The sequence below is a fragment of the Azolla caroliniana genome, unplaced genomic scaffold (assembly GCF_043228905.1).
Source record: "Azolla caroliniana isolate FFs.n. ecotype wild unplaced genomic scaffold, voAzoCaro1.0.p SCAF_9, whole genome shotgun sequence".
In the NCBI taxonomy this organism is placed as follows: Eukaryota; Viridiplantae; Streptophyta; class Polypodiopsida; order Salviniales; family Salviniaceae; genus Azolla; species Azolla caroliniana.
The window spans coordinates 4535564-4553063 of record NW_028230444.1 but is presented as its reverse complement, the minus strand read 5'-3'; the positions used below and the strand labels follow the sequence as shown (position 1 = coordinate 4553063).

The following is a 17500-nucleotide window of genomic DNA, read 5'->3' as shown; positions in this document are numbered from 1 at the left end:
GTGACCATTCAATCCGGTACTTCAAAAAACATTGCAATTCCACTGCCGATGAACCCAAGATCTCTGGAGAATTGCATTTACAGGTGCGTTGGGTTCTCTTTCAGAACTTATTATCTCAAAGCTGGAAATTGATAGAGAGATAGATTGGATTGTAGATTGGGAGATTGATAAGGATCCTAGATTGATAGATTGATCCTTAGGATCCTAGATTGAGAGGTTGATAAGGATCCTAGATTGATAGATTGATCCTTAGGATCCTAGATTGAGAGGTTGATAAGGATCCTAGATTGAGATTGATCCGTAGGATCCTAGATTGAGAGATTGATAAGGATAGTAGATGGATAGATAGGCATTCATAATGACAGAATTATTGGTAGATAGATAGATTGTCCCTGACCAGCCGGCAGTTTAATTCTGTGTTGCTGGGGACCATTCAACATGGGATCGGGGGAAACATATGTTTGATGAATACTGTATCTCCTGAGAATTGCGTTTACAAGATTGATTTCCTTTTGATTGCATTTCTCCAATTATCTTATCATCGATTCCATGTTATGGTTCAACTATTGAATCCAGGATCTGCGGAACACAATCTCTAGAGAATCACATTTACAAATGGGTTTTCACTTTATTATAATCTTGAAGCTCAAGTAGGTAGATAAAATGATAGATGTATATATTGATTCTCTAATAAATTGATGGATCAGTTCATTGATAAATTGACATATTGATTCATTGATAGATAGTTCTATTAGCATCCCTGGAGCCGAAATATTGGTCACAGGACTGAATGTGAGAGAAAAGATTACATAGGTGTAGTGGGGTTGTAATAGTCTCACGATGAGTGGTTAAAGAAGACCCATGTAATTTTTTGCAAGGTTTTGTGAGAGTTGCACCATGTATGGCTAGATAGTTCTATCAACATCCTTGGAGGACCAAGTGTGAGAAAATTAAATGGAGTTTTGAGGGGTTGTGATAGCCTAACAATGAGTGGTTTCATCTTTGAGAGTGAATGTGAACTGCTATTGCATGCAAGTTCTGTTTATTTGGTTTGTGAATTGCAGCATGTTTCATGCCAGGTTTCATCAATTCGGAAGAGCAAAACCGATGAGAAGAAATTCTACATATTCACTGGCACAAAAACATTGAATTTACGAGCATTGACAAGGGAAGATAGGAATGCATGGTTAGATTCTCTTCTGGCATCGAAAGACTTGCTTTCAAAGTTTCCCATTCCGCATGGACTATTGCTGCCTTTTGAAGGAAAAACAATTCCCACTAACAAGTTACGATGTCGACTTGTTGAAGAGGGACTCAATGATGCTGCAGTGACTGAGTGTGAAAACATTATGAAGTCGGAGTTTGTGGAGCTTCAAGAGCAAGTGAAATACTTGCAACAAAATTATCTTGGCCTTATTGAGAAGTTGAGATTGATTGAGGTAGGGAGTTCAACCAGTAGAAAGTCTTCTTTTTCCTTTCGTCTATCAAGGAAGGTTCAACTTCTTGAAACACTTTACTTTCTTATGGTCCACTTAATGAAAATAATTTCAAAATTGAGGTGTTTGCTCAATCCACATTCATTTTCAGGCAGAGAAGATAGAGCTGGAGACCACTGTAGTTGATCAGCACTTGCACGACCGGGATCATTCTGTGATCTTTGGACAAGAAAGAGATGGTAAATGAATTGTTTCACTATGTTTTTTTAATGGTTTCTCAACTTGCTCCAAATATCTCATATGTTTCTTTTCTGTTCTTTTGGATTTAACTTGGTGAAGGAAGTGCAATGGATTTTGATGAAGACATGGAGAAACATGGCACAGAGACTGATGAAGATGATGATGTGTATTTTGATACAAATGAGATTTTTTCACATCGCCGGAAAAGCCATTCAGATTCACTTGGCAGTGTATCTGATGATGATGCAACCCCAAATCCTAAAGGTGCTTCAGATTCATCAAGCATTGATCTTGTTGATTCCAACTATCCTTATGTTAAGAGAAGAAAAAGGTTGCCTGAGCCAAAGGAGAAGGAGAAAGAGGCTAGTTTGTGGTCATTGATCAAAGGTAGCATTGGGATGGATCTAACAAGAGTTTGCCTTCCTGTGTCATTTAATGAACCGATATCATCATTGCAAAAATGCTTTGAAGATCTTGAATATTCATATCTACTCGATCGAGCGTCTGAGTGGGGGAAACGGGTATAATGTGTTTATTTCTACCAAGAATGGTAATTGGGTATATGAGAATATGGTTCCTATATTTTTGAACTATTTTTTAAATTTGTTTATAGGGGAATTCCCTTATGAGACTACTCAATGTTGCCGCATTTGCTGTGTCTGGTTATGCCTCTACAGAAGACCGGAATTGTAAGCCTTTCAATCCGCTTCTGGGTGAGACTTATGAGGCCGATTTCCCTGATAAGGGTGTAAAGTTTTTCTCTGAAAAGGTATAGTGTTGTGAACTCAAATTCCCACACTTGAAGAATGATTATATCTTTAAAACTGTCAATGCTGACATGTAGCTTGCCATCGGAAATTTCTTGAAAATTTCTTCATAATTCTAAGTGTACAGCTTATTGCCAGACTCAGAATTTCCAGAGAAAGGTTAGTGTCTAATTGGAGAATAACTCCCTATAGATGTCCAAAACTGCACATAGCTGGGAGTTTTCGTTATGTCATGATAAAGAATAACATAGTTGGAGAGTTGATGCTGCTGCATGTAGACTATCTGAATCAGCCTCTCATTGTTCTCCCAATATGAAAGAACCGTGCTGATTGTTTCTGCAGCATCATCACCTGATGATATAGTAGTATCTATGATGTGCATACAGTTTTTCTCTTCCTTTACAACTGTGTTTGACTATATCAGAAGCAGTCTTCATTTCTTTGCTATATACCCTTTTAGCAGCTTTCTCCTCTTTTTCTATGGAACGACTATTTCATGTGTGGGTGACATAATCAATAGTATATCTGTAGCAGGAAGACGGTAAATCATTTATTGTCTGAAATTCAAAGCTGTTGCTGAGATGGGGTTGATTCTAATCAACTATATGTCTATAGCAGGAGGATATCATTTATTGACTGATATTCAAAGCTGTTGCTAAGCTGGGTTTCATTCTAATTAACAATATATCCATAACAGGAAGATAGTAAATAATTTATTGACTGATATTCAAAACTGTTGCTGTTACCACAATGTTTAAACACCTAATTCAAAAACTTGTGCATAAATTTGCATGTAATTAGTAAGACTTTTAAAAGAAAAATGCTTATATGTAAAAGCTTTCAAAACATGATACAATGAAACAATATTAATGCTTAGAGATTTGATTGCTCCTCTTAGAAAGTGCTTTTGACATTCTTTGGGTTTGCCCCAGTGAAGTTGTCCAGCTATTTTTTCACAATCATCAGATAGGGAAATCAGCAACCTGATGTTTGTTTCCCTCCTGTAGGTAACACTTATGTAGCATATGTGTATGTGTATGTATATGTATATACATATGTGCATCTCAATGAGAGAAGCAAAACACATGGAAAAGGATTGTACAACAATGTGCCCTCACATAAATTCGGTAGTCTGATATACCATAATGTGTACTATATATATGTACTGAAGTGTTTAAGGAACTCAGAAAGGCAAATGGTGAATTGCGTTAAAGCAATATGTTAAATTTCTTGGGGCATTAAAAAATACCAAATATTACTGGTAGTTCAGTTATTCTATTAAATATCTTTGAATGAGAATGAGGCTACGAAAGAGTAGATAGGTTGTAAGTTGCACTTGGTCAACTTGATGCTGTTAAAACTAAAGATAACAAACTTGTTTTTGGCGACTTCCAATGCGGACATTATCTGAAGAAGAAAGTGAGACATTCATACAGTTTTTTTTTGTTCCTTCCAGGTTAGTCATCACCCTATGATAGTTGCTTGCCATTGTGATGGTAAAGGCTGGAAATTCTATGGTGATAGCACTGTGAAAAGCAAATTTTGGGGTCAATCAATACAACTAGACCCCGTTGGCATCTTAACTCTGGAATTTGACGATGGAGAAATCTTTCAATGGAGCAAGGTTAATCCATTTTGTCAATATATTTTGTTAGAAATGTGCATGACCTAAAAGTTTTAAAATTACAAACATGTATTAAGCTTCTTGATATGATACTTTAGTGGATCTAGTCCTAAAATTTGTTAGCATATCAATTTATGAGAAATCAACATTATCTAATAAATAGCTGATCCACAACACTGATTCAATTGGCAGGTTACCACTTCTATTTATAATCTTATACTTGGTAAGGTTTATTGTGATCATTATGGTACGATGCGCATCCAGGGAAATAGAGAGCTTTCTTGTAGACTGAAGTTCAAAGAGCAGTCGATTATGGACCGAAATCCTCACCAGGTTCATTCCTGAGTCTGCAACACTTCACTAATTTCACTAATTCGCTAATTGGGCTTAGGCCTAGTGATTTAGGTTCTGACCTTGGTTTCCATTTACCCCCATTAAGCGAAATGAAGAGTTGGATTATGGTTGGGAATGTGAATGTTTTTAACATACAGGTTCAAGGTTTTGTGCACGATAAGAATGGGCAGAAAATTGCATCCCTTTTTGGTAAGTGGGACGAAGCCATGTACTATATTCATGGAGATATATCAAGAAAGCCCAAAGGATATGATTCCATGTCGGAAGCTGTCTTGCTGTGGGAACGGAACAAGCCACCCAAGTTTTCGACTAAATATAATTTAACATCGTTTGCAATTACTCTTAATGAAATTACACCAGGATTGAAGGTGCATTTTATAACCAGAGATCAATTTTAATTAAATCACTTTTTGAGAGACTACAAAAAAACATATATTTGATTGAATCATATTTTTTAGGAACTATTACCTCCGACAGATTCACGGCTACGACCTGATCAGAGGCATTTGGAAAATGGTGAATATGAGAAGGCGTTTGCAGAAAAACTGCGGTTAGAAGAGAAACAACGGATGGTGAGAATGATGTTGGTTGGCAGTGCATTAAAAACACTATGCTGTTTTAACAATTTATATGAAGAATCTTACAAACTTTTGGTTGTCATAGAAGTTCGCCAACCTATATGACAAAATTTGACTGTTTTTATTGTTTGTAAACCTATATGCCTAACCATATTGTTTTGATCATCTTAAAAGCTAATTGTCACAGAAACATATATAACAAACTGTGAAATCGTTTTGTCATCATAAAGTTTGTCGTATCAGCAATAGCCTATATAATGAACCATATTGTTTTGGTTGTCATCCAGTACACATTGTAATGGCACAACCTATATGACAAATCCCATTGTTTTGTCATTATGAAACTCATTGTATCGGCAACTGAAATGACAAATCTGAAGTGTTTTGGTAATTTATAAATGTTGCTGTGTTACATAAAGAACCCTCTTGTTTGGTTGCCATAAAGGTTGTCATATCAGAAACATAAATGACAGATTACTGTTTTTGGTAGCTCATCTTAATGGCAACCTATGTGTATTAAGTCTTGTTGTTTTGGTACCCCCTTGTAATTTGCAACCTTAATGGTAAACCTTATGTTTGCAATGCAGGCCCGAAAGCAGCAAGAAAGTGGATGGAAACCCCGGTGGTTTCACAAGGATAAAGATACAGGAACTTATAAATATGTGGGTGGGTATTGGGAGGCAAGAAGCAGAAGACAGTGGGATTCATGCCCAGACATATTCGGAAATTCAGAGCTTGCGAAGCAAGAGTAAATAAACAGATAGCATTTTGATTGTGTACATTTTTCCTAAAATTTTGGGAAAAGTTGTAAATGCAACTAGATTTCGAACAATATCACAAGTTTCAAACAAAGAGGGGATAAACATTTTTCCGTAACAGATGGAAAAATATCAAGCCAAAATCAATGACAACATCAACAAATGATAAAAAGGCAATTTAAGCTAGCGGAAGGTACCTTTTTTTTGTTGTGTGAGATTTTTCAAAGCAATTCGAGTTTTATATTTTGAGCCGCAACCATTCATTTTAACTGGGACGCTGTTCAAGTCAATAAGGATCTGAAAAAGACATGATTGTGACCTGATTCCGTATATTGACTTATAAAGTCAAGGGTCAAAACCCTCGGAAAGGTAGTGATTGCAGTTTATCTGAGCACCCATTACTTTTACTTACTGAAGGCACGCTTTTCATCACATTTTATGAACCAAAAGCTTTTTAGTAGAGGTGCTAACTTTATTTCATTATATTGAAATAATATGAAAGCAAGTTTGATATCCAGCATCATTCCATGTTGAGCTTTCTACATGTTTTGGAGAAGGAAATATTATTGTGTTAAATTGGCGTCTATTTATTTTGAACTTATTTCTGAAATAGGACACAAAATGGATTTGAAGGCCTTTTGGTCTACCATAATGGTAGTCATCTTTCATCATGCAAATTGCACACTATCAAGCAAGTAGCTCAATGTTTAATATCTATTGGAAATCACATATGTGACCTACGTGACTAAACTGAAAGTAAAACATTTTGATAGTGTATGACTAAAGTGAAAAATATGTGTTATCATATATTGACATGCAATACATGCGTGAGAGCCTATGCTAATATTCGATGTATCTTTCCAATTTTATGGGATGGCTGTTTTAGAGGATTTCATGATTCCTCATGAAGCATATTCATTACATGGGCGCATTTTGTTTTTCGCATTCTTCTTTTGTGTTTTCATTGATGTTACTTTTTACGTTCTTAATGTGCTTCTAAGAAGAAATTAAAAATGTAATTTGTATTCTTTCCCTTGGTGCTTATTTTAACTAGGATATATTTTTACAATTCTGCGTTCCAAGCTCATTTTTAGGTTTCATTCTAGTAATACATGATTGATGATGCTGCTAATATGGAGTAGAGTACATGCATACATTTTATTATTGTGCGAGGATAGGTGTATGTGTATCAACCATGGTTTAAAATGAGCATTGAGTGAGGATGCCTACAATTGAGATCTAGAAGTCAAACGCATGTGTTATCAACCATGGTTAAAAGTGAGCAATGAGTGAGAGAATGCCTACAATTGAGATCTAGAAGTCAAACGCATGTGTTATCAACCATGGTTAAAAATGAGCAATGAGTGAAGAGCAGATACAACCGAGGTTCGTATACGACTAGAGCCTAGGTCTTTATATTTTTATCTATTTATTCAAGCTCGGATTGAATTCAAAAACTTAACATTTTCTTTTGCTCCCCTAGCCTTTTCTTGTTAGACACGAGGCAAACAAAAGGTAAAGGCAAAAGACTTAAAATAGATTTCCATCAAGCTTTTACCCTTGTAAAGATGGGACATGAAACGTGGGGCAAATAAACGTCCGAACATCGTTTGATGGAGAGTTAAGGAAAGCACAACAAATTAGAAGTTGTTGGATGAAGCCGAATGGAACGAACTAGGCAGGGCAGGTAAACATGCCCGGCCTTTGTTTTGATGGACAGTCAGAAGAGATAGGAGCCCATTGGAGAGAAAATGGGTCTTTACACAATGAAACCTTGCAGGTCACCCCCCCCCCCGGTTACGAGATAACCAAAGTGGAAAAAGAGACGAGAAACTAATGAAGCTTCACACGAGCACTAGTCTCGGAAAGATCGATGCGTTGCCAATGAGGAAATCTGGGACCTTGAACAAGCCCAACCCCAAAAGCCCAAGATCAGGGGCAGTTTGTAGGGGGGAACAAAATATAAGAGAAAGTCAAGGTCAAGAGGGACCAAGGTCAAGTCAAAAGTCAAGAAGTCAAGAGAAGAACTCGGAGACTTATTAGGACTGACAGACTGCCCTATACACCTCTCTGTCTCTCTGTCTCTGTCTGTCTGTCTCTGCCAAAGCTTGTAGCTTTTGAAATCAGAAGACGCGGAAATTATTCACAAAGGCGAGAGCAGAAGCAAATCAAACAGGCTGGTCTAGCTATGGCCCTCGCTTCTCGGATTTCTCGCTACATTCGGTCTCTCCCTTCCGCAGGCCTCATATTCTGTCCGCGCAAGGTACGCCTAAACCCTAAACCCTAAACCCTAAGTTAAACCTTATATCCTAACATAACACCCCCAATCTACACCCGATCCAAAGCTGTAAAGCCCTGAAAACGAACATAAAGTCTAACCTAAATTTTAAACCGTAACCCAAACCTTGAAACCGGACATAAGGCCTAGCGTCAACAGCAAACCCCTAGCATAAAGCGTAAACCCTAAAACTAACACAAAAGCTAACCTAAACCAGGTTTAAGTCTTGTGGGTTTCGGATTCAGCAAAATAGGAAGGAAACTTTACTCTAACCATGGGGGAGGAATCATCAGAATAAATCTCCAATTTAGGGTTTATGGCTCAACAATAGAAAAGAGGAACTCAAACTTTAAAATTTTTGCGATAATCATTAAAGAGGACCCGAATTTACATTGGGATGGAGCACATTATTGGGGAAGGGATGGGACCTTAATAATTATTCCCAGTTATGATGAACATTGTTGTTTTGCAACACGATACAAACAGATGTTTGTACTGACCCAAAAACAATATCTCACACATGTGCTATTTCCCTCAGATCTCTCTCACAGATTCTCTCTTTCAACCAGCCATCTCACTGAATCTCGTTGATATTTACTGTCTTTTGATGATTCTAATATATATGCTCTTGTTTGTTTCATCCTACTTGATTAAATCTACAAGATATTTAGGTTTGATGGAATCTTGATTCTTGATGCCTAAGAGCTTGATCTTACATTGTTATATATGTAATATGGGCCTCAATACTCCTGTAATTTTTCAAATGGCTCATGTCAAACGTTGGTTGTTTGCAATGTTTAGCAAGCATGTACCAACACAGATTATTTGAGAGAGTTCAGACAAGAAAATGGGTACAGAGAATGTCAGAAGGAAATGGAACCCAGAAGTGAAGGCATAAAGTCGGTTCCACTATAAACGTGCCCTAAGCAGTAACCTGGGTCTCAGTTAAAATGTTTCATGCCCTGTGTGACTATGCGGTAAACCCTACCTCCTAAACTGGGGCCAAATTAATACAATATTCTAAACATCAACCCTGAACACTAAACCAGGGCCAGAATGAATGCGCAATCATTGTGACTATGCTCTAAATCTGAATTCCATTAAACAATTTTATGTCCATTTTGGTTATGTTCTAAACCCATATGTCATGTCTCATATAATTACGCTTTAAACCCCAAACCCTTAGACCCTACACTCGACACTTTAATGCTAAATCTTGAACCAGGACGAAATTAAAGTTGTGGTCCAAATTTAGCTATTTAAGTTAGGGAAGTTTTGAAGATCACATTGTGGTCCACTCTCTCAATGACCTCGGCATAAGAATCTTATCATATTCCAAGTGGTCCTACACTGGTGGATAAATTGAGATCAATACTGTTAGGGATATAAAAATGTTGTTGTCTCATCTGCTTAGTCTACTATTAATTTTTCATAAAAGATTTGAGTGAGTGGAAACATCCACCCTTGATCTGAATGGGTATATCTCTTCACAATACCCATTTGGAGGATGCCTTCCTATAACCACCCTAGAGAGTTTTCCAAAAGCTCATTAACTAAAGTTAGTCCCTCCTTAAAATGACGGTTTGAATGTTGAAAACATAATCCTTGGTTGAAAAGTCATCCCACAATTAGTGCAGCTCCGAACATTATGCATGAAAGGCATGCAGTATAGACTCTTACCTCGTGCCATATGAGAGACTATTTGAAAGGAGGACGCCTAGAGGTTCATTTTTTGTATCACTTGTTGTGTGGTACACTAGGAGGAGTGACAGGAGAGAAAATTGGTTGAGGTGTAGAGAAAATACAAAGGTAAGAGAGAGATACACAGGTTTTTTGGGAGCCCTATAATAATTTGTTTGAAGCAGCACAATTATATTGTTATATTAGAATGTAATTTTAGGGCACTTGAGCATGTTCACATTGGCCAAGTGACCCAAACAGGTCCTAGAAGCTCTTCAGAGAGCTATATCATCAAGCGCCCTTTATAAATGCACAAGTGGAGAGTTCTTGGACCTTAAAACCCAACAACCTCCAACTTAAATGGCCAAGGAGGCTCCTTTAAGCTACATAACTCCCAGTATTTGAAAAGGTCGATGTTGTGCTTTGGAGAGACACTTGGTGAAAATATCTGCAGGATTTTATTTAGTGCTGATTTATGCAATGAGATGAGTCCATCCTGTATTGCCTTCCTGAAGAAATGATACCGCACATTAATGCGCTTAGTGGGTGCATGAAACATTGCATTTGTAGCCAACCATTGGCACTTTGGCTATCACAATGTTGGATTGGTGTTCTCTCAGGTAGCCCAAGCATATTGGAGAGGTGTGCCAGCCATATGGTTTCTTTGGAAGTCTCAATCGGTGAAATATATTCAGCCTCAGTCATAGATAATGTAATGATTCTCTGCAATCTGGAATGCTGTGAAATTGCACACTGGCAAATATAAAAACATATTCACTAGCGGTTTTGCATGTATCCTTATCACCTGCCATATCAGAACCACAAAATCCATGTAATTCCAATAACCTTTTCCGTATCATGGATGTTTACTTCTTTGTCCCCTTCAAATGTCTCATAATTGTCTTGATGACTTCCTGATGTGCCTTGCCAGGATTAGCCATGAACCTGCTAACAAACTCCCACTACATGTGCAATGTCTGGTTTTGTAGCAGCCAGTCCAAACATCAAAGAACCACAAACTGAAGCTTATGGTACAACCTTCATTGAATTTGTTGCCGCATCCTCTTTTGAGATTTCTTTTTTTGCTCAAATTGACATATGGCTGCAAAGGTACACTTAACGGGTTTGCAACATCATTCATGTTGAAGCTTTCAAGCAGTTTTTCAATGTATTTTCCTTGGGATACATAAGGCAGCAGTGGCTGTGTATCCATCTTTATCCTCATACCAAAGATATGTTCAACTGGGCCTAAATCTTTCATGATAAAGGCTGATATAAACTGGTGCTTAAGTGAATCAAGAATAATTTTCTTTTATTAATAAGCATATCATTTACATTTTGCGCCAAAATGATGGGGCATCTACATCCTCTTTTGTGTTAATATAATCATCAATATGGCTCTGGTTAAACCCATATGATTACATGAAAGCATCAACCTTTTTTTACCACTATGTAGAATCTTGTTTCAGCCCATATAAACTCCTCTGAGTTTGCACATTAAATGCTCCTTCCCCGGAATTGCAAGCCCATCTGGTTGTTTTATATATAGCTCATCTTCAATGTTGCGATGTAAGAAAGCAGTCTTTATATCCATCTAGTAAAGTTCCAACCGAAGAGCTGCTGTGAGAGAGCAAAGAAAATTTGCAAGATGATTATTTTAACTACAGGAGAGAATGCATCTTGAAAGTCCAACCCTTTTGGTTGTACATAGACTTTTGCAACCAGCCTTGCTTTGTACATGGGTTTTCTATCAACAATCTTTATTTTATACACCCACCTATCAGGAATGCCATTCTTCCTTTGGCAATTAAACCAAGTCTCAAGCATCATTTGCATGCAAAACTTTCATTTCATCTTCCTTTGCAATCTTTCAGCTCATAGGATCTAGCCTCTTTTAATATAAGAGCTTCAACCCCATTAGCCAACATAATATACTGCAAGGACGAATTATATCTCTGTAAAGGCCTCCTTAATCCAGTAGGCCTTCTTACCCAATGATCTACTTTATCAGGCGTGGGATCCACATCAGTAGTGACCAAATATTCTTCAACATTAGGCCACTGTCCATCATTTACGACCCTATTTTCAGCATTATTCATTGGCTGCTCATGGCCTTCAGCTGCATGTAATGCATGTCCACCATCTTCTGGCAACATTACCATGGGTGCACGTTCTGCCCCTCAAACCACCAAGAACTTGATTTTGTGCAGAGTCTCACCCAAAGATTGATAACTTACTCTCATTGAATTATCTTTTTGATAGGTAAATTTTTTGTTAAGCCGTTGATTTTCTAAAGTTCTTACTGTCAGTTAGTCATCACCCATCCACAATCAAATATATCTATTCAATTCTCTTAAATGCGAGTTAGAAAACAACCCGCTGCATTTTTTGCATGATACATATACATGAAATACTTTTGTTTGGCTATACCTGAGGTTCTAAAATGTTTGGTGTGTTCTAAAAGCAGGAGTCCGGACTACACCTGAGGCAACCAGATTTCTTTACACTGCAATGTCGAGGACTAAAGGCTGCACCAAAACTGATGGAAGTCATTCTTACAGCGGTGAGAATTGTTTTTTAGGATTTGTTTTTTAGTAATACGTGAAGATTTCATCACAGCTCAACTATGATTTTTATATACTTACCAAATCTCACATCTTCAGGATCTAAATAAGGTTGGAAAGGCAGGAGACATTGTGAAAGTTGCAAAGGGTTATGCACGGAATTTGTTAATTCCGCAGCTTCTTGCTCTGCCAAAGCTTGGCAAGTATGTTGATCTTGTCCAAAGACAACTTGAGGTAACTCTTAACAATGTTGCTTTCTTGCCTCTCAAAGTTCTGATAGAGTTTAGGGAACTTCAAATTATGAATTCGTTGATTAGTTCAGCTTTGCATATCATTATGTATATTATTATATGTACTGTAAATGCAGTTTTGAAAGCCATTCCTCTTATTATATTTTCAATTACTATGAGAGGAGTTATAGAAACTAAATGTGGTCGTTGAAGGTTCATCGGTATGTTATAATGCTAAAGTATGAACCATCGCTTACTCTTGAGCATTGCTGAGCTACTATTGTGACATACATAATGTAGAGCACGATATCAGAATTGGGGAAATGGTAAAAATGTAGAGCATAAGACATGGAAAAATATACTATTGTGAAAGATCATGATTAATATTCATGAATCATACTATGCTTGATTTATGTCCTATATGAATAAAACGTAATGAGATTTGGAAGATTAGATCTCCCCATTGAAGCCAATGTCTTTGAAGAAAAGATAAGTGACTAATTTTATGCATGTTGACAAACCTTGTACGATAGACTCAAACATCAAACATGCCAGGGCAAACCTTTCAAAGCAATCAGTTCATAATCTTCAACTATTTGCAATTTTGCATATTAATCGTAAAGGTGTGTTCTTATTATGATACTTCTTAAATGACAAGCCTATCAAAATGCAAACTATATAACTCTTTATTAGCATATTCTCTTGTATCCTTGATTTCCTAATGCATGTCCCCTCATTGTGTCAATCTCATGCTTCCTGGTCTCATAGAATGAATGGAAAATATTCATTATCTTCAATCAAATTTAAAGAAGGGAACATCATGTTGCCCTAAATAAAGGTTCGTCCCTATACACAATCTGAAGAGGTATATATCCAGTAGATAATTTATGTATGATCCTAATATCAGACCCTGACAGTGCCTGCCTAGGTGGTGGATGTCATGCTAGTCTTTTCTTCAAATAAGTGGTAATCATGTCCCTTGTTATATGACTTTCTCCCAGAGGATTCTGTATGTCATGTGTTCATGGCACATGCTAAGCTCTGGGGTTGTGGCCAATGTAACTTGAGGATGATCATCAACAATTGTTTGCATTGGCACGTGCTTGGTTTGACAAGCTACCTGCATTTGATGTTTAGGTCAATTATGCATGACAACTGGGTTCTTGGGCAGCAATATGCTGGGTAGCCATATATATAATATGATATAACACGTTTCTCAATTTCTCGTTCTTTTTTGAGGGCATGTTTTAAATTGTGTTTTCATTCCAATTGGATACGTGAAATTCAACATGCACTAACAGAATTTTGTGACATATTGTGAGCCCCTTGCTAGAGACTAAATATGCATTATCATAGAAAGATTCTGTGCATATTTTAGTCTGTAGCAATGGGCCTCAGAGTACTGGGACTAGAGTGAAGTATTAAGGGCCCAATTACTAAACAGTGTCCAAAGAGTATGTGTATGTTTCCCTAATCGAAATAAATTGCATTAGTAGTTTTTGAGATGGATTACTAGTGAAGTTTCCATTTTTTTGAAAGAATGATTTGCACTTGATGTCTACCTACTTGTACTCATCACCACCAAGATGGCACCTTATACATACTAGTTATTAGCCCACTTGGGTGTTTTTGTAGCATTCTATCGATTAATCAACCATACATCATAGTCTCTCACACATTCTGTAACCAATAAATGCTATGTATTACTTTTGAGAATAGCACATTCTTCAGTGTTTACTTGAAAAAATAACAAAGAGAGAGATTGTAATTTTAATTTACATTGAAAACTTGCAAGTGACTAGATTGATATATGAACTGGTTGACAGGCTGTGAAAATTGATCATCCAGAAGAAGAAACTGTTGAAGAGGTTCAAGAATCAAAAACTGAAGAACAACAATTGAAGGAACTCCATTTACTGCTAAACCGCCTGGACACCCAACGAGTGGTAACGAACACACACTCAAACTCTTAGCATTTAGCTTGAAGGTGTTCTTAAACTTATTGGGAGTAACTTCATATCAGGTCATCAGAAGACATACTCCTAGGCAAAGTACCTCTCTTCACAAGCAAGTTACACCAGAGGATTTGGTTGCTGAGGTGATATTCTCATTCCTATTTGGTATATGATTGACAATATTTGAGAAAATACAGTTTTAGGAACATTTTCGCAATGTTTTCACTTAATCATAAGATTATAGTGAAGGTAATTATCCTTTGATTTGAAAGGAATAACCCGAGTATTATGTACCAATACATTGCTTTCCTAGGATTATAAACCTGGAAGGCTCTCTTCGGGTTTGGGGAAAGCCCCTGGATTTCTGCTATATTGTATCAATTCTTCCTTCTGGAAGCACTCTTTTAGGCATAACTATATGCTGATCTGGATTTGCTAAGTTTCTCCATACCTTCAGTTTAGAAGAGAGAGAGAGAGAGCATTGCATTGCTTCAGAGATAATCGAAAGTAAGGTGCCATTGGTGAAAAACAAATGTTTTAGTTACAATAGTGAATATTGTTGGTTCATCTTTTCCAAGAGGCCATGTCTAATGGATCTAATATATTCTATTTTGGTTTTTATACTTGGCAGATAAAACGGCAACAGAAAATACAGCTTCAAGAAATTAACCTAGAGATGTCTTCTTATATTACGGCCTTGGGGGAATATGAGATCCCAATCCGATTGCCAAAAACTGTACAAATCCCTGGTGGGAAAGCAAAGATTTTCCTCAAAGTTAAAGTTCGAAGGGCATAATTTGTGATTTAAAAACTGAAGGCTATGCATAGTGGTTTTGTTATAATTTTGTGGATTTTGACGTCATGACTCTCTAGCCCCAAAAATGTTGAGTCTGGTTTCATCAACGAAATTAACATCAGTTATTGCAACACGGGGACGCATGTTATTCTATGAAAACATTATTTCCCTTAAATCAATAATGTTTTCAAGATTTTTGATCAAACAGTGTTTTCAATTGTAATTTTTTGAACTGTGAACATCATTTTCTGATTCTTATCAATAGGCCTACCCTTTTTTTGGGTAATATTCATTAGTGCTTTGTTAAAAGGTACTATTTCTATTTTCTCCTATTGAAGTGATCTTGTTGTAAGAAACCTGAATAAAATTTTGATTGAATAATGATTTAAAACAACTATTAATGTTGACAGAAAATGAGATTTAGTTGTGGGATAATCAGAACTCAACTAACAAACAATTGGCCATTATTACTATTAGTGATAATGACATTAGTGCTATGGTTGGCCCTAATAATATAATGCTAATGATGATGCAAATCATGATTCTAGTCACAGTTTTGATTACAGTTGTCAACATTACAACACTAATAAGTGTACTGTTTGCATCGCCAATCATACCACTTGTTCCTTGGTGGTCTAGCTTCAGTGTATTCAATAGGATTCATAATTACAACCCTAATCAAATCTGTAATTCCTGACATAAAAAAGTGCAAATTGACCCCTACAATTAAATGTGCATGTTCTCTAGTAACATGTCTACAATTGAATGAGAGGTGTTGTACAATGTTGCTAATATAAAAGAGGCATGCCACAAAGTGCAACATCGGTGTCACTCGCTCCATGTTATTAAGCAAAAGCACACTGTCCTTTCTCTAGAAAGAAAACACAAATCATTCTCATAAAAGTATGACAAAAAGTACTCTTAATCATGTCGTGAAGTAGCCAAAATACACAAAATAATATTGAAATTACCAAATTACCACCATCTCACACACTAAATTCTCACCAAACTCCCGTCTCTCTCTACAATTTCCCTTCCAATTCCCCAAAACACTTCTCTCTCTCACTCAAAATTGTTGATGGTGATTGAGGGGGGATGAGACTATTTTTGGGAATTGGAAGAGTAAGAGGGCAAGAGAGAGTGAGATTAAAAAAAGTGGTGAAAGAGGGAATGAGTAACTTGGTAATTGTGATTTTTTTCATGGGTGTTTTGGGATTTATTTTAACCAATTAGGCTGCAATTTAGCAAATTCTCCTAAAATCACATTCACAAGGAAAAAGCATTCCAAAAAGAGGATACCTTTACTTGTAGAATGGTGTTGAGAGTTCTTTAGAGCACCTATTTGAGATTTTTTTGGTAGGAATTCGGTAGAAGCAAGCTATTGTTTTGAAGATTTTGCAAAAGCCTAAACAAGGAAATTTGAAATTGAAGACAAATGTCCTCCACTTTGGGAGAACTGACAAAAACAAGTTGTCAATCAAAGGCCGGTGTTGTTCAATGCATATGGTTTGTTAGTCAGCTTCACCATAATCTTTAAGTCTCGAGCTTTATAATATCATGACATATTCTTCATCATGACCAAGTCATTTGTATCTCTTCCTCCCTCCCTCTATCTCAATCAGGTGTACAATGGACTTTAAAAGCATTCTATCAATCCCAATACATACAAGTTCTTTCTAACACAAGATCATGCCCTTAACAATGAACATGTATGCTCATAACTAAGCTATGGAAGGTGGTTGTACAAACCTACATGCCTTTAGCCTCTTGTTCATTATTGGGTTTCCAAACGTTGCAATTCTCTTGATGATGTGATGGCGATGTGATATTCTCTACCTCGTATTGATGGCCAAATGAATTGTCTAAGTTGATGGGACATTGTTTCTATTGAAATGGTTTTCATTTGGTGCTTTCTTCTTTTCGTAGTGTGTTTTTCAATATCATTCTACCTCTCTGTAAACACTTATAACTCTACTCCACTTTCATTTCATGAATATTGTAGCCTCTTTGTAGGAGTTTATTTTTTGGTTATTATGTTTATATAATGTTTTAATCGGGTAAGTAATCAAGCATTTTCTTGAGATATTGGCCTATTGTATCATCTCTTGATCAAATAACATGTCCCCTTCCATTCAAACCCTTATATTGTGTTTGTTTGTGTGATCATATTGGCAAGGATCTAGAGCTTTCATTCATTTTCTTTTTAAATGGATTTGTAGCCTTGCCATATCTTGTTTTGT

General features: G+C 36.7%; 2 protein-coding genes across 4 annotated transcripts in view; both read left to right on the top strand.

Annotated features, from left to right (window-relative positions):
- LOC147859958 (oxysterol-binding protein-related protein 1B-like) overlaps nt 1-6274 on the top strand; it is a 7139-nt gene extending 865 nt beyond the window's left edge. Inside the window, exons 1-10 of one of the 2 annotated variants that reach the window (XM_087324072.1) lie at nt 1-83; nt 1080-1439; nt 1588-1675; nt 1776-2197; nt 2290-2445; nt 3900-4067; nt 4260-4400; nt 4559-4789; nt 4880-4993; nt 5587-6274. The exon at nt 1-83 is cut by the window's left edge and continues 865 nt beyond it. In XM_087324072.1, the coding sequence (XP_087180198.1) occupies nt 1-83; nt 1080-1439; nt 1588-1675; nt 1776-2197; nt 2290-2445; nt 3900-4067; nt 4260-4400; nt 4559-4789; nt 4880-4993; nt 5587-5751 (1928 nt within the window). In that variant the 3' untranslated portion in view covers nt 5752-6274. Of the gene's footprint in view, nt 84-1079; nt 1494-1587; nt 1676-1775; nt 2198-2289; nt 2446-3899; nt 4068-4259; nt 4401-4558; nt 4790-4879; nt 4994-5586 lie in introns of both variants that reach the window. The other variant, XM_087324071.1, reaches the window with a different exon arrangement.
- Nucleotides 6275-7892: 1618 nt separating this feature from the next.
- On the top strand, nt 7893-15599 carry LOC147859957 (Ribosomal protein L9/RNase H1). Of its 2 annotated transcripts, none has more exons than XM_087324813.1 (6): nt 7893-8020; nt 12183-12278; nt 12379-12513; nt 14336-14455; nt 14533-14607; nt 15096-15599. In XM_087324813.1, the coding sequence occupies exons 1-6, from the start codon at nt 7946-7948 to the stop codon at nt 15258-15260; spliced, it is 666 nt and encodes a 221-aa protein (XP_087180939.1). In that variant the 5' UTR covers nt 7893-7945; the 3' UTR covers nt 15261-15599. The 2 variants fall into 2 exon arrangements, with proteins under 2 accessions (XP_087180939.1, XP_087180940.1); XM_087324814.1 differs by lacking the exon at nt 7893-8020 and adding an exon at nt 10799-10825.
- Nucleotides 15600-17500: the final 1901 nt, after the last annotated feature.